The sequence below is a fragment of the Anopheles gambiae genome, chromosome 3, assembly GCF_943734735.2.
Source record: "Anopheles gambiae chromosome 3, idAnoGambNW_F1_1, whole genome shotgun sequence".
NCBI lineage: Eukaryota > Metazoa > Arthropoda > Insecta > Diptera > Culicidae > Anopheles > Anopheles gambiae.
The window spans coordinates 97,138,067-97,160,946 of record NC_064602.1 but is presented as its reverse complement, the minus strand read 5'-3'; the positions used below and the strand labels follow the sequence as shown (position 1 = coordinate 97,160,946).

The 22,880-nt window shown below is 46.9% G+C and overlaps 2 protein-coding genes across 4 annotated transcripts in view; one reads left to right on the top strand and one right to left on the bottom strand.

Annotated features, from left to right (window-relative positions):
* The window catches only part of LOC1280391 (paired mesoderm homeobox protein 2A), a 36,776-nt gene that overhangs the window by 11,991 nt on the left and 1,905 nt on the right, over positions 1-22,880 (bottom strand). The window contains exon 2 of the mRNA XM_061659999.1: positions 5,802-5,998. Coding sequence (XP_061515983.1) covers positions 5,802-5,998 — 197 coding nt within the window. The remainder of the gene's footprint in view (positions 1-5,801; positions 5,999-22,880) is intronic.
* LOC1280392 (sodium-independent sulfate anion transporter) lies at positions 15,004-22,860 on the top strand. 3 transcript variants are annotated; one of them, XM_061659980.1, is made up of 6 exons: positions 15,004-15,294; positions 16,527-16,651; positions 20,299-20,450; positions 20,528-20,766; positions 20,844-21,624; positions 21,700-22,860. In XM_061659980.1, exons 4-6 carry the CDS (start codon positions 20,551-20,553, stop codon positions 22,491-22,493), a joined length of 1,791 nt encoding a protein of 596 aa, XP_061515964.1. In that variant the 5' UTR covers positions 15,004-15,294; positions 16,527-16,651; positions 20,299-20,450; positions 20,528-20,550; the 3' UTR covers positions 22,494-22,860. The 3 variants fall into 3 exon arrangements, with proteins under 3 accessions (XP_061515964.1, XP_320239.4, XP_061515962.1); XM_320239.5 differs by lacking the exon at positions 16,527-16,651 and having other exon boundaries at positions 15,005-15,294; XM_061659978.1 differs by lacking the exons at positions 15,004-15,294; positions 16,527-16,651 and adding an exon at positions 17,097-17,320.

The window sequence follows — 22,880 nt, the reverse complement described above, 5'->3', positions numbered from 1 at the left end:
CAGGGCAACCATATGTGCAGCAGTTCCATACGGTTCTCTCGACTGGACTATGATTATACTGCCCGCATATGGAGAGGAAGTGCCACAGGTTCGGCACGGTGTAATCGACCAACCGATGGCAGTTGGAAAGTGGTAAGCTAATTGAGATTGGATTGGAAAAATGCTCCAAGAGAAATATGAGTCGCTTGCTTTTGGGTACAAAAGGGTAATACAAAGCGTAAGTCTGGACGGTTTCGCTAACATCTGATCATTATAAGGAACGGTTGCACAACTCTGAGGCTGTATGTGTGTATTTTAAACTGTTTTTTGCTCCTTATCGTTGGTTTCATGAATTTTTAATCACATTCACCTTTTATAGAGCATTCTAAGGGAAAAAGATGTTATTATTTGCTGAACAATATCCCCCATTTACACTTCAACCATGTTGTTACTGTTTCATTTTGCGCAGATGCCTACCATTTCGGTGGAACAAAACCTGCTTCTGAGTGCACAGTTTGTGTTGGCTAGCGATTTAACTAGTGAACATCCCCCTGAAACCGTAAAGGTCTCTTCTTTTTTCCTTTAATTAACAGTCATCTAGGTTCGGTTTCAGTGCCTGTTCTTGTGGTGGATCATGCGCAACGATACATCTTCCATTCAAAGCCAAAAAACACATAAATCCAAATGTATCCGATACGCTCTTACACTTCAATCAATTATTCATTTGATTAGAACGATCAGATTCGATGAGAGAAGAGCAGTGTTACCATTGCAGAATCAAAACCAGCGCTTTAATTTAACGCACAAATACCTTTACTCAGCTGCTCCAATGGCCGTTCTCTCCCAGTTTTCATACTTTAATTCCACACCCGAAAAGAAAACACTACACAGCAACAAAGAAATGGCTTTCCGCTACCGTGAATGAATCGTTTCATTCGCCATTTGTTTGGCCGCACCATGCCACACTCTCCGTTCCTTCGAATGAACGGAATCCACCGTCCTTTCGCGACGGGAATAAATTTAGCAAAGCGGCATTTCTAGCGACTCTCTCCCCATTCAGCTCACCTGCGCCATTACTCTTCGGCTTTCCTTCTTCTTTGCATCACTTTCTATGGGGGAGTAAAATGTTGCTATATTTTCTCCCGCCACGCAGCCTCATCCTCCCAATTGCTGGCCTCTTTTTTCATCCTCATTTTCATCCGGCCCGGTCGGTCGGATGGGTGATGCCGGCCGTGATGAATTAAATTGTTTCAAACTTTTGACATCTCGAACGCGAGAGCACGCCTGCCCGCTGCTCCGGCTCACTTTCTCTTTCTCTCTCTGTCTTTCCCTCTCTCTGTGTGCGTATCGTCCTGTGTTTTTCAGCGTTTTCTGTACGGACTTCTTAGACTTTTACCTCATGTATGTGTGCGAGGGAAGACCGCATACTGTTTTTGCTTCATTTTTATCTCATTTAATTTGCACGTACTTTCCCTCTTTTTTGTACTCTGCACCATTCCATCATTACAGCTTCCAGGTCCTTGTTCTTCGGCTGGCATGATTTCTACACACTACACATTGCGTATCACTTAAAGTGAGCGGAAATTGTTACAAGCAGAATATGTAAGTGGAATGAAATTTATTTACTATCTAGTGTAGCCTTTTCCCGGAAGCCAAACAATCATTGGGTTCATATTTCTTGGCTGTTGTTGCTTTCAACCGAACTGGAGGTTTAATCATAAGACGGCATACTGAAACAATTTCTTAAGAGTCAATCCATCACATGAGACAAAAATGCTCTTTTTTCATTTATTACAAGACTTTTTTCTTCTTTGTTTTGACTTCTTAATGGTCATTTATCTATAGCACAATGCTTACACATCCCAGCAAAACGCATCACATTTTATACAATCACACAGTGAATCTATTGTATCAACAAAATAACAACGTTTTCGATATCAATAACCACAATGAGGTGAAACGCATTAAGTATGAAGGTCTCAATTATGGATAACATCTTTACTCCACAACAAACGCGAATGATATGGGTTAATTAGCTTAATGGTTTAGATCGAGGTCAGCCATCTATCCATTGCACCCGAGCATTGCATTCGATTTTGCCATAAAAGTCTAGCCCAAAGCGATGCAAACCTTCATCGCTCTTAAATGTTTACCCATGTCGTACAAAGAACACACCAGCAGGGGAGGACCTGGATCGATGTTTAATAGCCCTCACCCAGTCGCGCATACGCGTAAGGGTTCCAATCCGCACGACGTGTTTATGCCATCAAACACCACAGATGTGTGATGAATTTTAATTCAATCATCTCCGGAACGAACAAGGAGGGGTGCTCTTGCTTTTGTGCAGTGCAGTTTAGATGGCCGTGAGGGATGGTGGTCCCCTATTTTTGGGTGAAACGTTTCTTACTACAGTGTGGTTGCAGTGCACTGGTTTTAATTCATTGTTGGCAAAATGGATAAGCAAGAGGATTGGGTTTAGCCAAACCAGAACAAGCATGACGTTACATTCAATGTTACTTCTTAGCCTATTTACATTATACTTCTTCTTTGGACTTAAAACAGACTTTTTGAAGTAATGTTATATGCTGAGCTCTGCCTTTAATTATTCAAAATAGGCACAAGAGTATGACCACATCATCTAACCTGTTTGTCACAAACATTCACCTATCTTTGACTAATCCTGGTTTAAACCTGGTCACTTTCCACCAACTCACGCTAATTGACAGACCGATCAAACCCAATCCTTGCATTCGCAGTCGAACTTAGCTTCCGCTCAACCATGCAAACGTCAGCAACCGCGGTCTGACACTAATTATAAGCGCAGATTGCCACCTCAAAACTCACTCCCTGCTACACGACACAAACCTGATTGACACCGATCACCTGTACACAACTTTGTATCCTCTGCGACCCGAATCCAACTCAGCCAGGTAGGTAGGACCTCCTACACCCAACCACATTCAACAATTGCACGTTCAAAAATTTAATGAGAACTGCAACTGGTTGACCGCCATTCCCAAATCGAAAGGGAAAACCTTTCAGTCTCCAATCAACTCCCGCGACAGAGCTGCGAGCAAGAGAAGAGGGGGTGCTTAAAATATCAATTCTCAACCACCCGACACAACTCATTCATATCCCGGTTATGTGTTCATTCCGTTCGGTGCTGCATTTTCCGCCATTCCGGAACATCACTGTACGTACATAAATGATTGCTACCGAATTTCATTAGCGAAATGCACTTTGGTGGCACCTTTTTGTTGCTCCTTTCTTTTGTAATCGGCTGGAAAACGAATCATTCGCACAAAAAAACGCTTTTATTTATAGCATGGAAACAGCACAAAACGACTCCCAACGAAAGCGCTCTGTGCTGAGGACATTATTTTTGGAAATTTGTTTTCCACGTCCTTTTCGTTTCGTCCGCTACGCACGGTCGCTTTTTGTCAATATTAATAATAACGCATTTCCGATGGCATTGCCCGAAAAGAGACCGTCGGACCGTTGGCTGTGTCGGAGTTGAATGAACCACGACCGTGACAGACGGCCGTGTTGACACACAATAATGCTCTATTGATTATTAAAAGAGAGCGAAAGAGCCTCCAGAGGACCTGGCCCGATCCGAAGCTTACTCTACGTCATTTGGACCAACAAATTGACAGACAGAATTGCGATACACAATGATCAGCGAACTCCGCGCGCATACATGCCGCACCGTTGGGCGGTAGCACTTGCGCGACATATAATGTTCGATAATTGAATTGAAATTTCAATTAAACCGTCACTACTCGATCGTGTCGACCGGAAACGCTGCAAACTGTGTACACTCTCTGCCACACGCACCCACTTCACCGTGCGCATAATTGAATCGATCAACACCTTCACCCCGGACCGCATCGACGGGGCCAAACCGGGCGAGCGGTAGATCTTTCTTGTTATTCATCTGTCAAGCTTGACATGTGGCAGTATGGTAGCGGTATGATCGAACAACCGGTCGCTAATCACATTTCACCCGAGTATGCTGTGGCACTCACGGGCAGAGTGAAATTGCTTTACTGAAATGGAATGTGTTTGCGTTTAGCCTTTCCACGGGCAGGCCAGTCATCGTCGGGATGTAAATTATCGCATCCCACATTCTACTCCAGCCAGACACACCTTCCACGCCACTTGACATTGAGCGGCCTACCGGAACAAGAACCGAAGGCCAACAAATTGTTAACAATATTGGTTTAATGTAATTAAAGATAACATTCGATGTAATTCAATCAAAACAACATGGATGCGGTAATCTGCGGGAAAGAAGTCGTTTAAAATCCACAACTCCATTGGAGTTGGTGTCGTTGTCTATTGAATGGAGCTAAAAATAAACCGACCACCTACGTGATGTCATCTTTTCGTCTCGGTGTAGTAATTAAGAAACGCTTTAGTTTCAACGCCTCAATGTATGCAATCCTTATAACAACACCAACTTGTTAAAACTTCATAGGTCTCTTTCCACCACATGGAATGCATAATTTCCTATACCAACTGCTATATGAGTCCCCTCACTCATATCTTGCCCTCCCTTTTCACGCCCACTAGGCCCACTCATCATTGTGAGCGTGTAATCTCACCCGACCAATCCACCATGTGACATCAATTTTGAGCCACTTCACACGCTCGTATCGGGTTACAAAACGGTTGCCGAAAGCCCAAAACCAACCCCTCCAGCACGCTCTGCAACACGTTCACAGGCAAATCAATTTGCTACACTTGTTTTACAACTTATTTTCTCGGTAGTTATCGTACCGGCCCTTCCAGCGCCGTGTTGAGGGTCGTGTCTAATCGAGGTGAATCTTGATGTGGCAGATTAGTTGTGCTAGTGTAACGAAAGCCTACCAACGTTTGCACCCTGCCACGGACGTGTGCCTCTACGCCATGACATCCTAATCGGGGTTGTTCTCGGACGTCGTCCAGAGACGTCGACGCTTATGGAAAGGAAAATGAACTCCCAAAACGAACTTCATCGTCCAAGCATCCAACGAACGATGCTTATCAAACGACACCCAATAATCCATCATTCCTTATTCCCACCCCGCACTGTACCTCGTCACAGCTAGATGACCCGTTTTTTTGGCCAGTTGTTTCTGGAACGCATCTGGGAGAGGATATTTTGATCATCTTTTCAAGATGTCTACTGATGCCATGATTGTCTGATTGCTTTGCCCAAAACACCTCACCGCTTGTAACGGGCTGTTTTCGAGGGAGGGCGGACTGGAGAGACAAAGGCAATCCATCCAAAATGTCCAATCCACACACACACACACACACTGCCGCATGGAAGGAAGGTGATAAATTTATTGCCCACTCGTAATCGTACGGCATGTGTCAAGCGCTCTCGAGGCGCCCCGCTATGATATGCGTATCCTGCCCTGGTTCGAGCGTCATTGAGAGAGGAGAGAGAGATAGTCATCTAAAATGCACAAACATTACCGAAGGACCCTCGAACCTGGGATGGCTCGGGCCTGTTTTGTTTTCTTCCTTTGCCCATCATCTTCTTGCGCACCTCAAGAAGGCTCAAGCAGGCTATGAAATATTGAGCAAGGCACGTGTCATAAATAATGGACTTTATTTGCACGCCTCTGCTGCGTGTCTTTGGAAGATGCCCTTTTTCCGGAGTCTTTGAAGAGATACAGAGGGAAGAGACAACAATGCTCCAGACAAATCCGGAACGCACTCACCCAAAAAAAAGGAAACAATTTAATCAATCAACCACCCAACCAGCACCGAAGGCTCAGGTGGTCCGGTACGTTCGGCCGACCTGATTTCCGATTCGAAACAAAACTCACCTGTACGCGGGCCTCCGTCAGATCGATTTTCATCGCTATTTCCTCGCGCGTGTAGATGTCCGGATAGTGTGTCTCCTGGAAGGCTCGCTCGAGCTCTTTCAGCTGGGCCGAGGTGAAGGTCGTTCGTATCCGGCGCTGCTTGCGCTTCTCCGCCAGCACCGAATCGTGCCCGGCGTACACCTTGTACGGGAGGCCAGCTGCAATCGTGGGACATGAAAATAAAAACAAAATGGAAGAAAACATGGTAAGTAATGACTGTTACACGCGTAAGTATGGCAATATGCTGCAAACTGTTGCCACTATGACCTCATCATCTTCATTACTTCCTGCGGCCCGTGAAGTCGCGCGCACACAACAACAGGACATCAAATTAAAACGATGACTCCCTTCATTAGTGTTAATTAATTGAAATTAGGTGAGGATTTTTATATCGGTAGTAAAATTATTTACAACCCAAGCGCTTTCAAGAAGTCACCGCTCGAAAGAGCCCTGCTCCAACCAGCTCACATGCGCACCAGGGGCCGGTTCTGAATTATTACTGCCCTGTTTGCGCGCACCCTTCACAAGATGCCTCGAGTATCCTAATACCAGCAGGCTAGAGGGAGAGAGAAGAAAAACAAAACAAAATGATGGCGCTATCAGCCCGGCAGACTACGTAATCTGGCGCTGGTCGTCCTGTAGTCGGTAGCAAATGGATGTTGCTCGGTTGGGGAAGCGCAACGCTAAGTGTGCAGACGTTAATGTGTATGTGCTGCCTCACCAATACCAACGAAGCGCGCGCGTTGAAATTTTATAGAAAGAGAGCTACCACAATGGGTGCGTGTGTGAGCGAGATGAGACGATTTGAAGATGGCGATGGGAATCCCCTCCCGTCTCCATGCGCACCAAAGCATGCCCGCTGGTGGTAGTAGTGTGTAGAAATAGCGCAGTCAGGGGAAGTACACGCCATGTCGTCATTTATCTTCAACACGAATGACTAATGGGCAGGACAGTACAGGATGGCTTCCACCCTCGGTTGTTCGGTAAGGACCTACGAGGTACAAATCAATTTCTTCGCTCTCGTTCTGGTTGGCGCGAGCAAAGTTCTTCTCGTGCGCACACCCTTAACGGCCACCTTGAGCCTGTTCGTCTTTTCAGCGGTGCTATAAAGACGTCTGCACGTGCTTAGCTGTGGCTCTCGTGGCTCATATTTAACCGCTGAGAAAGTACACATTTTATTTGACTTCTCTTCATTTGACTCTCTCTCTCTCGCTGTTTCTCTCTTTTTCTTATCGTAATTCTCTTGATTTGAAGATATGCTGATGCTGTTTTTGCGACTCTCACTGTGTCACTCTCTTTTTATGCTTTGGTACGAGTTTGGGATAGAGATTTTATTATCACAACCTTCGCTCATCGGTTACGACGTCATTTTGTTTATTTATTATTTATTTATTTTATTTTATTTATTTGTTTATCTTGTTCTGGCAGGTTTGCATCGCATCCGTTCTCGGGTTTTTAAAGAATTATTTTGCAGAGATGAGATCTACCGACTTTAAGGACTGACTGAAGTGTGTTTGGTGGTATTTTTTGAATGAAATTGAAATGAAATACAGAAAATGACAAACTGAGAATCGATCCAATTGCTTGTTCAACACAGCTTAAAGACTACGATCGAAATGAAAACCCACAAAAACTCTTGAAATTTAAACACACGTCCTCTCGCAAGACTCTTCCTCATCGGCTAAAATAAAAATGGTTCCAACCGATACCAACACAAACAAAACTGTGCTTCACCAACACACCAAACATCGAAGCAGATGAGTTTAATGCCATCCTTTCAGCCCAGTTTCTCATCTTTATTTTCGACCAAAACCACCACAGACTAACTCGTACACGCTTAGAAACCGACGCTCTATTTAACTTGCTGATAAAACCTTCACCCGTCCCCTATTCCAGCCCACCGCAAATACGGAATACGTAGTTGGGAGTGTTTGGAAAAAACTGTTCGTGCGTCTAACGGCAGACGATTCGGGGACTGCTCGATGCATCCGCCCGACGAGAAATTAAACGTCGACGCACACAAAATGGGAACGCCGTAATCGTAATGGCAACTGGAAGGATATTTGCATTAGCGAGATACGATGCGGCTGCTTCCCCGTACGGTACGGTACGGTGAGCTGCTTTCTTTTGGTATTGATTTTTCAACAGGTTTTCTCAACGATCCACCGTCCTTGCGTGTGGTTCCGTCTGCTTCTGTCGGTTTTGAGGTTTGAGGGCGTTTTTTTTGCCCTCTCGGTGCCAGCTAAAATACACTTGAAACGACCGATAGTTAGGTTTCGGTAGCAGACGGACCGTGTTCTCGCTCTCCGGGCCGTGCCTTTTTTGGGTTGCAAATCCACAATGATCAATGTTTAAGCAAAGGATGTGCACGTACCCGATTCACCCGGTTCGAAAGATTTCATTGCGAAGCGCTTACCAACGAATTTCCGAAGCGATAAGCATTCAATCCCGTTTCCCATCAGCGGTTCGTTGCGGTCGTGTGGGTTTCTTTCTTTTTTTACTGAAACGTGTTTCTCGCCGCACTTGTTTGCTCCGTTCGAACGGGTAAATGTTTAACAACGACGATGTGGGCGCTTGGAAATGCAACGGTTGATGCAACCGCTTTGCTTGCACGCTCAAACCGCTTTGTTGAGAAACGATTCGTGAAAATATTGAACCTTTCACTGATGTCGGAACAATTTAGCATGATTTTGTAGCGAGAGAGAGAGGCGAGAAAAATCAATACAAAATCATTTGCAAATGATTATTCATGTACAGAAAAAATCCTTTATAAATATGTTTGTAGTATACATTTTCGATACAAACACCAGGCGTCTCCATTCTGGTTTTGCTGCTTAGTCATTTTTGACTATTTAACATACATTTCAGTCTTCAAAGTTCTCTACACTTTCAAGCACTGCCCAATCTCCTGCAACAGTTTTTTTTTATTCTATTCTGTAAAAACTTACAGCCATTTTTTATCCCCACTGTTGATTTATACACATTGGCTCAAGCGATTTGTTCCTTCTCTTTTTTCCCCCGTCTATCTCTTGTCATGCTTCACTGCATTCTCCCTTCATACACTGTTATTGTTCATTTTACACGCTTGCTTCTTCTCTTCTTTACTTTACTCTTCTCTGCCCTGCCCTTTATTTTACTCTTCTCTGCCCTGCTGGTGTTTTGTTTACTCTGCAACGCTGCTATGGCTGGCTCCCACCTACTAGGCCTTCAGTTTCGTCGTTTGCGAAAAAGTCCTTTTACCCCATGGCCAGCCCGCCGCTCGCTCCCCCAGCGCTTCATCAAGGCCAACCGGTACCGGTAGCTGACAATTGGCAATGCTCGGGCAGGCGGAAATTTCAATGCAAACAAGCTAATTTTCGGCCACGGCACGGCCTACGGCACGAGCCGGAACGGTATGAACGGCAAACCTTCGTTGGCCTGAAGCGCACGCTGGTCGGTCTGGTCTCACAGCGTAACCCAAAGGCCCGATGTATATTTGATGAGCGACGTGAGCTTGATTATGGTGGGGGGGGAGAACCCCGCATCGACCGTGCATCCTGGGCCTGGGAGCTTGGACGGACAGGTCGCAGTCTCCCGGGTGGCACGAACCGTACGAAGCGATGGGTAAATATTTACCTCCGCCACCTTCTTTTTGGACGATGTGTTCCAGGCGCTTCTTTGAGTGATGTAATTTTTGTTCTACGGTGGCTAGCCAGGGGCCTCATTGTTTGCGTGGAATGAGCGTCGAAGCGATTGTCCAAAGACAATGAAGATTGCCTACTGTTAGGCGTTTTTCGGCAGTGTATTTCTACGTTATGAAACTCGTTCGATTGCTCATTGAAAACATGTGAAACTATTACAATGTACTATAGTCATAAAAATGTCCATAAATATGCCTTTACATCCATTCTCAAGTTCAACTACAGTACATTAAGTATAGAAGCAATGAGCTATAAGCAAATCTTCATACTGGATTATGATGCACAGCCAAAAGTTTCACCCCCCCGTGTGGTTCAATCATCCTTCCAAAAATGATTCATTCCGATCGTTCCTAGCCGTGGGTTTTGGACATATTTTTGGCACCCTGCAAGAGTCAAGGATTATTGCCAACGATTTTCGGCACTACATTCAAGACATCTTTTCCAACTTTGCCAGTAACTCCCGTTTCGTGAGTTGATTCATCGGTTGACTGAGCGCAAACAAGGGAGGAGAAAAACAATCCCCATTTCTTTTGCAGTCGACGGCACACTCCAAATGGACAGGGCGTTGCTTGGGTTATGGATTATGGTCAATCGGTATTAATCTGCCATCGGGCAAGGAAGCAACATCGTCCAGCAGCCAGCCATCTTCTAGCTCTTGCATGAAACGGTGGAAGAAATACAAAAAAAAAACAGTCCCGGCTGAGAAAGATGAAGACGTACCACGTCTATCCGGTTCAATTACTGGAGCAATCTCTCAAAAACCTAAGCACTGGCACATACACCGCACCACATCGGCCGAGTATTAACCGATCCCATCCGGAACGGCTACGATCGGATGGGTCATTTATAGTTTTTCTCTCCCCCGCACTTCTGTTCTTCCGTTTTCCCACACACTTTTCGCAACCCATTTCGAATACAAATGTGCCCGTGAGCGATAAAAATGAAGGGTAGAAATGGTTGATCCGGCTGTACATTTGTTACCCCGTAACAAGCGCCCGTCCTGAAACTATCTCAGGACAAACGACGATTGAGTGCATGAAGCGTGTGTGCAAGATTTCGCTCAACCGTATCACGGCTCCAGAAGAACGTCTTCAAGAAGCGTGTGCTTCGAGCGCAACAAAACCACCAAAGAACTAACCGCACTCTCACGGCCCATTCGTCATGCAAAATGCATACAACACATCAACAGTACGTGAAGAAATCTCCGCACAAATGGCATCCGTGCCGGAACATTTATTAGGTCCACCGCTTGATTGTTGCTGCTTGCTGACGTGGTGCAACCAGGCTGCAATAAGTTTCCATCAAAAGCTTCCCCGAGAAGAGCGTGGATGTGCTGAAAGGTGAAAGGAATCATCAACCATTTCTGCAGCTTCTGACATTAAAGCTCTGGCCACTTTAAATCCTCTACCCCAACACAAAAACATGTTAATTTGTCCGTTCGATAATCACATTTTTCATTTCTCGCTTGCCAAAACCCGCAATGACGCATAATTATCCTGATTTAATACACAACCCGGTGCCTGACGATTGGCCGATGAACCACAGAAAACAGTAAATTGAGGAGACGGGGAGAAAAAAACCACTCTTAATCGATTGATAATAACTCTTCGCTGTCCAGTCCGGTGGTTTGCACGGTAAACATGAACCATAAACCACGCACGTACACACACACTCAGTACCAAATGCAGCCACAATCCGCAAAGAAAAGCCATCCCCAAGCTCCCGGTCGGCTGGTACCACAGACCAATGCCGTGAAATATGATATCCGATTAAATGGCTACTAATTGCCCGCCCGTAATCCAATTTGCAACATCATTCTCAATTATCAACAATTACCGGCCCCCGGGCTGCAATCGAATTAAAACTGCCGAGATTTGAATCTTAAAATCCGGGCTTGAAGTGTTGCTGAATTTATTATGACCCTTAGCCGCGGCCCAGCTCCAACAAAGTGGGGCCAGCGGGTTGTGTCGTATGGTAAAACCGCAACACAAATGCCAATCGGCTTACCATCTCACCGACAATGGATCCCCACACAACACACACACACACATTCACACAAACAATGAGCTACGCAATGTGAGGCTGAGCCATTGCTGAGCAACAACGGCCCCAAAAAAAGACGGACGGATAGTTTTCGCTTCTTTACAATAGACGGGGCGAACTTTTCCATTCTAGTCCCTGCCTGCAAATCCCCAAAGATTTCCAACGTCAGATTCTCGAACGCAAACTTCCAGTGGGAGCGAGTGCTGCTGCACGGAACAGAAAAACAGAGACAAAGGCATACACACACAGGCAGGCTCACATACAAGCGATAGAGAATGGTTCCGGTGGCCAGAGTTATGGTTTGGGCAATGTTAATTTATTATTACACTACCAATTACGCCGGCATCAGTGATAATCATCGTCAACCGGGGACCAACCCCGAGACCGGGGGCCGGGGGCCCATCGAGATAAAACCGACGCTCAACCACATACCGACCTGCCAGCTGTGTGTGTGCATGTCTTCCATGTGTGCCGTTTTGGTCTCGTTTCAAGGCACGACTATGGCACACAACCGTTTTGTCGTCCGGTCTGGTACGATGCCGATCCATTCTTGACTTTAGAGCGGCTTTCCCCATTGAAGGAAATGAACAGAACCGTCCACCGTAGCCGCTCAGTTGTGCACATGTGGTAGGGTAGACTAAGACACTACCGAACCAGCCAGAACTTTCTTACCATTCCCTAGTCCCAAGAATGGGAAGGAATTATTTATGAGGGACTATTCCACAACGCCAGCTTTCACTTTGGAGCTCGGGCTGCTCGTGAGACGAATATCTAAAACCACCAACCGCCAACGCCGCAGGGCCACATGCAAGGAGGCTGCGTGCGTGTAATGTAAATTTAGTGCCTATAACATTAACGCTATTAGAGCACCGTTTTACAGAGCTAATGTGGTTTAATTGCGGCCTCGGCTGCGATCGTTAGCGAGGCTACATCCCGTTCGTTCCTGTGCGTGCCCCGGGAACTGGAGCCTGCCAACGTCCAGCATTTGCACAATTAGTGGCCGATATTTATCGTCTTGCTTACGGGCTCGATACCACTCTGGCAAGAAGTCCGCAGGCTTGCTTCGGCTAACTTCGGACGGATCTTCATGCAACTTTAAATCACTGCCCACCCGGCCCACTGTGTGTGTGCTTTGCATTCGAACGTGGGCCATTCGTCTCCAGGTAAGCAGGAATGTGTTACTAAGTGTTACGTGACCCTTAACGCTTCCGGTTCGACGCCTGCTGCCCATGGTGACTTAATTGGCTGATGGCACGGTGGATAGCTTTGCTTTGTGGTCGATTAGTTACGATAATGGGTTTGCGGGGGCTTTGGTTTTAATGGCTTTTCGGGGAAAGCGTGCTTCGGAGACGTTAGTCATGTGATGCGATGCGAACAGAGCTCGAACGCCTAGAGCTATGCAATTTGCATCACTCATCTCGCTACAGTAGCATCCCAAAATAAACACACCGATCGTAGCAGATAGCGACAACTAGATCGTTTTTCCGCTCGAGATGCACACGGACCGGCCTCCAAGCCGGCCGAACAAACATCGTAAACATGGCGTACTACAACGAAACACCCTCAATATTGCACCAATTAGCGTAAAGTCTCAGGGCCTGCCGGGTCTGCCTTATCAGCCTGGCGAAATTTATGGTTTCGCACGGATATGACAACTCCCTTATCACCGGGCGTTCCTACCATTCATCCGCGTAAAAAAACGTTTCTAATCCAAACGACACCTTCCATCCATCTTCCCTTCTAAGGCCAATAAAACTGACCTGATTTTGATCCGATCTGATTGCCCAGAAAACAACACCCTTCGCCTTCCCGTTTGGAAGAGAATAGCCCATAAAGCTTTTGTCAATCTATTTTCGGACCTCCGCTTTATGGCCCTGCGTTGAATGGATTCGCAATGACCGATAGCACCCGCAGCTGATAGATTTTTCAAGGCTGTTTGTGTGTACGTTTGCCGCTAGCGAAACTTTGTGCGAGCTTTGCAGCTCTAGAAGCCTCCACGGCGCGGGTGACGCATGACGACCTACAAACAGACAATGGCACCTTACCGCGCCGTCCCGGGTCGTTATCGGGTGCGATGGGATGAGTGTTTATGAGCATGTTTTTATCGTGCATAATACTCATCCTCGCGCCTTGGTGACAGCAGACAGTTGGCTTCGGTGCCAGCTGCCATACGGCATGGACGGGTGTATCGCGTCCCGAGACGCAGAGGTCAATTCTAGGTCCAAAGAAAACGGACATGCAGTTTCGCACTGTGCGAGCGGGTTGAAGGAGCAAACTTCAGCAGGTTATCTTGCTTGTTTGCCGTTCCGCGGCATTCCCGCATGTTTGCCTATGTTTTATGAGGCTCGCTCTATCGCGCATTTCTTCCATCACCTGTAAGCGCTCCGCACAAGCAAAGTGACGCAAACCGCCCAATCGTCCCAACCCGGGCCCATGATTTATGCTTTTATTAATATTTTGTTGTTTTCGACCGCCAGCGTGTGTTTGTCGCCAGCTACCACCATGCGGAAACACGTTACGTTTACGCACGAGCGTGCGCGGATGGCGCTGTTTACTCGCGTGCGAACTGCCATTATCGGATGCCTGCCGCACGAGACAACCGCGGAACAACCCACTTAAACGGTAAACTTCAATTGTCAATTAGTAGATTCGATTTCTTACTGCTCCCGCGCTGCTGTGAACGGCATGTTTCTCCCCCCTTTCCGTGGCTTGGGAAAGATAAACGCGGGGTGGAACGTTTTGCGATCGCTCGCCGACGAAGCTGATCGACGAGATAAGACAATCGGCGAGAAATCGTCAACGTTTGCAAGCGTTCTCACGACCAGAGAGGAAGCAAACGATTAATTCTAACTTTGAGAAACGGTGCAATGTTAGACGTTTTTTGGTGTGTTACTGCATTAAAAAGTTTTAAATGTTTGTATAGTGCACATCGCATATGAATTAATTGCTTAGTCTTGTAACAAATTTCTTATCCTCCTCGTAAACATTTTTTAACTTAAATATTGACATAACTTTTTAGTACACCTACTGTTTTCCTTCTGTGTATCGCCCCAGTCCGTATAGCGTCCTCTATCTCCCGCTCTTCTAATTTACCTTACTGATACGAACGCGATAGGAGAGAATTTTGCGCGCCTTTTGCGCGAGCCGCTCAGCCTGAGCGGCGTAAGACGAGACCTTTTTGTCTGAGAGCCACTCCGCTCCGCTCCGCAAACCAAGTGTCCGTTTAGAACATAAGAGAGAAGACAAACAAATTACTAGACCCCCGCCCTACCCGATGGGGGCGAAAGAAAGAGAGATGCAATTCAAACAATTCACAGCCGTTTCGCTCCCTCTCGCGCCGGCCGCAAAGGCTACCGACGGGGCCGCGGACACGCTTCTTGCGCGTTACTGTGAGCACCTTCTGCCGGGTGGACAGATTCGATTAAAATTTCCCCACCATCGGCCGAGTCGGCTCAGTAAACCGTTGGCGCACGGTACGGAAGGGTTCCCTGAGTTTTCCGTCTCCACATCCTGAACCGTGACGACTGAACCGTCAAGCAAAGCCTCCCACTTGGGAAAGTGCTTGCGCAGGCACGCTGCCGGTGGAATTGTGTGCTACGGCGTTTGATTTGAAGATTTTTAATTCGAACAAAAGTCTTCTAAAGTGTAGCGGGATTATTGTGGTGCGTGTAGTGTGTGTGTTTTGTGAAATAATCTCGCAACGGTAGCAGCAATACAAGATCTACAATGTCGTAAGTATCTATCTTTCGCTTCTTTGTTCGGCACAGTCCATCCAGGGCTTTTAGGTTGCATCGTAAAACAACACTACAAGTGGACCTAGATCTAGTTTTACACATCCTCACATGGCTGACCTAATGCGCTAGTGAAGTATTTGCTCTTCTCGCGACCAATCTTGGTTTCGTCACACTACCGGACACTTGTCAAGCACATGCGCCACGTCTGTGGAGATAAAACTAATAGAAACTATTTAAACCAAGGCAAACTTAACATTGAGCCAACTTAAGAATGAACAGCAAAACAAGCAACGCCTTATCGGGCGCCCTTTCTATACATCAAATAGTACATTTTGCACACATACACTTGGTTCTCTGGTACAAGCGCTTTGACAAGTGTCTGGAGCGGCTGAAATCGAGCAGGTGTGCTAACATCACTTGGTGCTAGAATGAAAAAAGCACTTTCCAATTGATCTTTCATTATCACGTCCTTGTATGATGAAAGTGAAGAAGCACACAGCGACTCCCACATGGCCACTCGAAATTCTGCGAATCAATTACAAAACAACACGAAACCGAAACAAACGCTAACAACTCTTTTGCAAGTCTGGGCAAACAGAGTCGGGGAAAGAGTAGAAAAATGTCTATTTTTCGCGCGCGTCATTTTGTTCTCTTTTTGCATTGTTCAAGCTACACATACACACCTCATACCTCGAAGAATGATTACATGCTCATATTTTCTAGTTAATTCCTTTTGCTTCGAGACGTCTTTTCATCGTTCGTTGCACCGTTCCGAAAAGCCATGTTTAAAGAGTAACGCGCTAACGTAACGCACTTAGTTCAACGATCGGACTAAAGATCGCCTATGATAACGCGAACGACGTTACCCTAGCCACGCTCAGCACACTGCCGAGCTGTACGGGCAGATAACAAACCGTCATCCGGTTAATCGTACGATTCCGTCACCCGTGAATTATCATAATCCATGCAAACAGCACTAACACTTTGCGAAAAATCCATCCACGTACACTGCACGACCAAATCAATCAAAAACCACCGACTAAATTGAGCAATTAAACGCATTCTGTCGCGATCAGATACGAGCCGGCGATACGAGCTTCGCTTTTGCGAACAGATTAGCGAACACAATCTCATTCGCAGTGTTATTAGCAGTCGCCCGATTGATCGTACGCACGTGTTTGTTTGTGAAAATTCGCCCGCTAAGCTTCGTTTTTGCGTCTTTTGCTAAGATTGCTCGTGAGCTTCAACCACGCACATGAAGTGATTTATGGACTTGGACTTGGACGTCACTAGCCGAGCTGTTGGAAGCACTTGAACGATTAGCATCACCAGGGCCTTTATCACTACAACCACGGTAAGCGACCAATTGCATGCCAATTGCAGTTATCGTTCTGCGTGCGCTTACCTCGTAGGGTCCACATAATAAGGAAGCTTTCAGCCTGACTGATCTAGACTGATAGGGATTTTACGTAACTTTTTGTTGAATTAGCACAAGAAGAAACACCTACACAAGGCATAAGATGGTTAAGGCATCAGCTTGAAAATGGAGCAAAGGAGCAAAAAAACGGCGAAAGTAAACAACGCCATATGCACACGCAAATCATTGACAGCTGACGCAAACACGTCCTAGAGCAGGGACCGCTTCGCGGTCGCAGTTGACACTTGCTAGTGCTGGCAGTCGTACACTTGTCAGTGATCCAAGACACTGAGCCGATGCTCGATCTCGTGGGTAAAAATACGTGCCTTTTTTTGTCCGTGTATTGCATACGCCAAGAAAAAACAACAACATTCACTTCGGCCACTTTCGCTCGGAAGGATTCGCAAGGGTTTCAGCTCGATGCAAATCGGTATCGGCGATCAGTCAGTTAGTCGGTAGCTTTCGGTTGGGCCAGACTTTCGAGTAAATCGCGCGTTGAGCTCATTGAACGTTCGCGAGTGTTTCAGTGATGGCCAACAACAACGATTCGCCAGAACCTGCGACCAGCAGCACCTTCAGCCTTACCATCCCACGGATAGACATTCGGTAAGCGTTGTTTGTGGGCAGTCAGCAGTACCCCGTAACATCGGACACCACGAAGAATCTCGTGATCGCTTGAGCGCACGAGACGCAATGCGATACGATACCCGTACGGTTTACAGCCCGTGTGACTAATGCTGTGTACTGGATGATGTTGTTCCAGTAAAACGTTTCCCATCCCCCGCCGGGTAAACATGCCCGAAAAATCTGCACAAAAAAGCCCACAAAGGCAAACTAATTAAGCAGCGCCGCTAGCGATGATAAGAATCGCGTGCTTTGGTGGTAAAGTAAAGATTTGGCCACCCTTATCTTTGCCGATGCTGCCCAAAATTGCTCTGTTTGTTTGTTTGTGGCAATTTTTCCCCCGCGCTGTTTGACCATCTCCGCTACGTGCTCTAATGTCATATATTAGCTGATAAATTTGAACACTGTGCAAATTGCGAAAGGGTGCAATCTGCAAACACACACACACACACAACAAAAAAACACGGAACAATCTTCCAGCATTCCGACAACATATGCCGCTTGTCGTTATGTGGACCCGTGGTGGCCCGTGTGATGCGATTTTTCCACTTTCCATGATTGGCAAGCGGCATCAAGCACGACCCGTCGTTATCACCGGTCTCGTGAAGTAATATCGCGCTGACAAATGGACAGCTCCCTCCACCCTTGTCAACATGACACACACTCACGTCAGATTGAACTCTCGCGCGGGGCATCATCAGCAGCAATCGCACACGATCATAATCGAGTTTTAGTTTCTTTTTGCTTAAACTTGGCTGTCTCTTTTTTTATTGCCACCCATCAAAACGGCCTTATCGCGACAATTGACACCTTTGGCATTGCGGTGGACAGCGTGCCAACTGTGTGAGTGCGTATGCGAATTGTGGCAGTACCTCAGGTGCACTTGCAACTTGTCAATCGAGTTGCCACGAGCCAGCGCTGATATCAACCGCGTGCAATGAAGGCTAGGCAATAAGCTTTTGATAGCTTTTGACACCATCAAAAGTGGACAGTTTACTGGTACCTGGAGATATTGAGACATCAAACCAAGAGCTTGGACAGGATCCTGAGCTGAACAGAGCTGTATCAGCTGACTGCAATTGTCTCGAAAAAAAGGAAGGTTGAATCGTTCAGCATTCAAGCAGAAGCGTTTCTGTTGATGCTGTTAAACGGTACACGGCAAAGCCAGAGATACACATACGTCGCGTCGTTGTTCCGAAAATAGACTTGCCCAAATTACGTTCTCGCGTTCATGAACTTCACGTACCACGATGGTTTCTCAGGGGCTGATCTCGGTCACCAAAGACAACCTGGCTGTGTCTCTGTCATGGCCCGTTTCGGCCAGTTTCATCACATCACTAGCGAGAACTTCCGCACCCATTGAGCATGGATGGTTTACTCTTCGTTTCCTCTCAACCAGCACCTCACATGAGCGCATCACGTGAATACTTCACCTATCGTTCATCTCCCCAGCCCTAAGGGCCCTGTGTTGCAATCGTACGAGAGAACTCATCTCGGGGTGTACAAACAATCCGTGCACGCGTTGTCAAAAGTGATTGGCTGCCAAAATCGGTTAAAACGCCGCACTTGAAACCACACATCCCCAAAACTCGGGATGCAGTGGGAGCAGATTCGCGGTCAAAATCATGGCCGTTCATTGCACTGCACGTGTTTTTCTTCTGGCAGCGCGCACTCTGGCACCGGTGGAAATGCTTCAAATATCAGCAATTAATCACATTTCGAAGTAACAACCCTTCTTTTTTTGCTGTCCATTTGCATCCGGCCTGGGGTTCATTACACGTAGCAGTATGGCACGATTAGTTAAGCATACTACGGGTACACACTCCAAAGCGGGAGCACACGAGCGCCTTCGAGTGGACGGAACAGATTTACCACCTGGCGCAGACGGACACGCTCTGTTTATCCTTACACAGTGGAGACACGACGGTGGATTTATGGCCGATAGGCGTTGCGGTGCGATGCTAATTCTAACCAGTCTACGTACAACCCGGCAAACGTGACCGCACTCGTGCTATCAGCAAGGTAGCAAACACGAGCGTGAGTAAGCCACGGACAGGTGAATAAATTATGATCTGACGTTAGTTTTGCGACAAGCAGTTTGCCGCGTTGGTGACGTGCTATATACCAGGAAGAACACTAAAACAATGCTCCTAATAAGCATCGTTACTTTTACTTTCGTCTCAATAAGTGTGCATGTTTTTCCAACACTTGCGCTTTGCGACCCAGATTTATGGGACGCCAACCAAGCTCGTGTTACGTCAGCTGATTCTGGTGATTAGAACATCGTTCCGAGTTCTTCTTTAGCTCATCCCTCTCCCAAGCATCACATCATCCCATCGCACATGTGGAATACAGTAGACATTAAAGCAGGCATTGGCAAAAATGTTAATTTTAGCACACCAACACAACGACCGCTAAACGCTGCTCTCCGTTGTGTTCCGACAAGCGATTGTCGGTAGGCGTCTTTAACGTTAGTTATGGAAACAATAAAAAATGATTATTTCCTTCATTTTTTTTGTTCTTTCCTCATTTGTTTTATGTAACTATGAGCGAAGAAGGTGATTTGTAGCTAAGCACTGTTGTTTAAATCCGCATCAAGCGAGAATAGTGCAAGCAGTGGCACTCAATGTCTTCCAATATCACTTCACTGTAAGCCTATTGCATTGAAACTGGATTACCCGTGGCGTGTGGTCCAACACCTCAAAGTTGCACTTGAAAATCCGTTTATTGCGCAGCTTTGCTCCAAGGGCGACCTTGAGGAAGCGTGTACACTGAAGCACGCCAAAGGTTTAACACATTGATGACTCATAGCCGGCTCAATTCGCACATTTTGCTGATGACTCCAGCTGGCCGCGCGTTTTATGAAGAAAATGTGAAAAACAACACCAACGGCAACAGTTCACAACAAACAGCCCACTAAGAACAACACTTTGTTCTCTCTCTCTTTCTCCACAACACAGACGAACGTCCAGCGACACACAGCTGGATAAGGTGCAAATCAAGTCCGCCTCAGTTTACAACATACATGGGTTGAGCGGCTCCCAGCACTCCCTGAGTGTGCCACCGATTCACAAGGATGTTGTCGGGTATCGCGGTAGCAACGAGTTCATACGTAAGTAGATATACCGTATACGCTCTTTTCCTTCTGATTGCTGTACTAACGCCCCACATGCTCTCGCACGCACGCAGTGACGGACGACAAACAGTCAACGATGGATCAGATCAAAGCTATTGGGCCTTGGGCCCGGCGCAAGTGCAAGAACATGTGCCGCCGTAAGATCCTCTACAAACGTGTTCCGGTTCTGAACTGGCTGCCAAAGTACAACATGGATGATGCTGTCGGAGACCTGGTGGCTGGTATTACCGTGGGACTCACTGTCATCCCGCAGGCACTCGCTTACAGTAGCATTGCCGGATTACCCGCTGCAGTAAGAATCAGTCCCGATGATTTATGTGTCTAGAAACAGACTTGAATCTCACTGTCTTCTTTTGTCTTCTTCTTCAGTACGGTCTTTATGGTTCCTTCATCGGTTGCTTCGTGTACATCCTGCTCGGTTCCTGCAAGGACGTCCCGATGGGACCCACCGCAATTGCGTCTCTCTTAACCTTCCAAGCGTGTGACGGCGTATGGCAGCGTGCCGTTTTGCTCTGCTTCCTGACCGGCCTAATCGAGCTGCTGATGGGACTGTTTGGGCTTGGCTTTCTGATTGACTTTGTGTCCGGACCCGTAAGCTCCGGCTTCACTTCCGCCGTTTCGTTGATCATCCTCAGCTCGCAGGTGAAGGATCTGCTGGGCATTGCCGCCAAAGGAAACACCTTCATCGAACAGTGGTCGTCCATTATCGATGACATACACAACACCCAGGTCGGAGATGCTCTGATGGGTTTCATCTGTATTGTGGTGCTGCTGCTGATGAGGCTCCTGCCACGCATCAAAGTTGGACCTCCGGATGCTTGTGATCAGTCCGTCGCTCAGAAGATCATCAACAAGTCACTGTGGCTTATTGGAACGGCTCGTAATGCGATCATTGTGGTGGTTTGCGGTGGCATCGGTGCTGCATTCTATGAGAATGGAAAGGAACCGTTCCGTATGATTGGAGATGTCCCGAGCGGTTTGCCAAGTGTACAGGCTCCACCGTTCTCGGTGCCGGAGGTAAGGGATGCCAATGGAACGATCGTCCAGGAGTACGAGAGCTTCGGTGACTTGCTGCAAGGTTTGGGATCGATGCTTATTGTCATCCCGTTGATTGCTCTGCTGGAAAACATTGCCATCTGCAAGGCTTTTGGTAAGTGCTATTAAACCCTTGTAGAATTTTCCCAACATCATGTCTAACTCCACATGATCGTTCTTTGTATTCTAGCTGATGGAAAGCCTGTAGATGCTACCCAGGAACTGATCGCAATTGGAGTATCCAACATTGCTAACTCTTTCGTGCAGGGATACCCCGGAACTGGAGCCCTTTCACGTGGTGCGGTCAACAACGCCAGTGGTGTACGCACTCCATTCGGTGGCCTGTACACCGGTCTGCTTGTTATTCTTGCTCTGCTGTTCTTCACTCCTTACTTCTTCTACATCCCGCGTGCTGCACTAGCGGCGATCATCATTGCCGCCGTTATCTTCATGATTGAGGTGCGTGTCGTAAAGCCAATGTGGAGAAGCAAGAAAACAGATCTGATCCCTGGAATTGCTACCTTCATCGCCTGCCTCGCACTTCCACTGGAGTACGGTATACTGGTTGGCATTGGGCTGAACATTCTCTTCATCCTGTACCATGCTGCTCGGCCCAAGATTCACATGGACCAGGCCGTCACACCGTGCGGTGTAAAGTATCTCATGCTCACGCCCGATCGCTGCCTCATCTTCCCCTCGGTCGACTACGTGCGCAACCTTATCAACAAGCACGGTCTGAAGAGCCAGATTCCGGTCGTGATTGACTGTACGCACATCTACGGTGCTGACTTTACGGCCGCCCAAGTTATCGACACGCTCATCAAGGACTTTAAGAGCCGAAACCAACTGCTGCTCTTCCTGAACCTCAAACCCTCCGTGGGTAACGTGTTCGAGGGAGCCGATCTCGAGTATCGTGTGTTCTATGACTTTGAGCAGCTGGACAAGGCTATTCAAGAGTGTCGCCGAAAGAGTATCCCTGCTTGAGGGGCGAACGATCCAGATATACCTGGCTACCTAACGCATAGAGACTTAAATTAGAAACAAAAGACACAAGTGATCTGTACATTTAGGCGATAAAGACAACCGTTAAGCTATTCGAACGCACGACGGCGTTCCTTTCTAGTACTTAATATGTTCACCACAGTTCCTGTCGAACGTTGTAACGTCATTTAATGCGCTACTACACACCCGATGTCTACTGCACAGTGCGATGTAGTAACTGTGTGATTTGATACGACGAATTTAAGAGCAGACATTGTGTCTGCTCGCAAAGACACCCATAGTTTGTAAGCATTTGATAATCAAAAGGCAGAAAATAAACCTATACCTTGTACTTGTAATGCAAAACGAATAGGAGAGCATCTGTTTTAT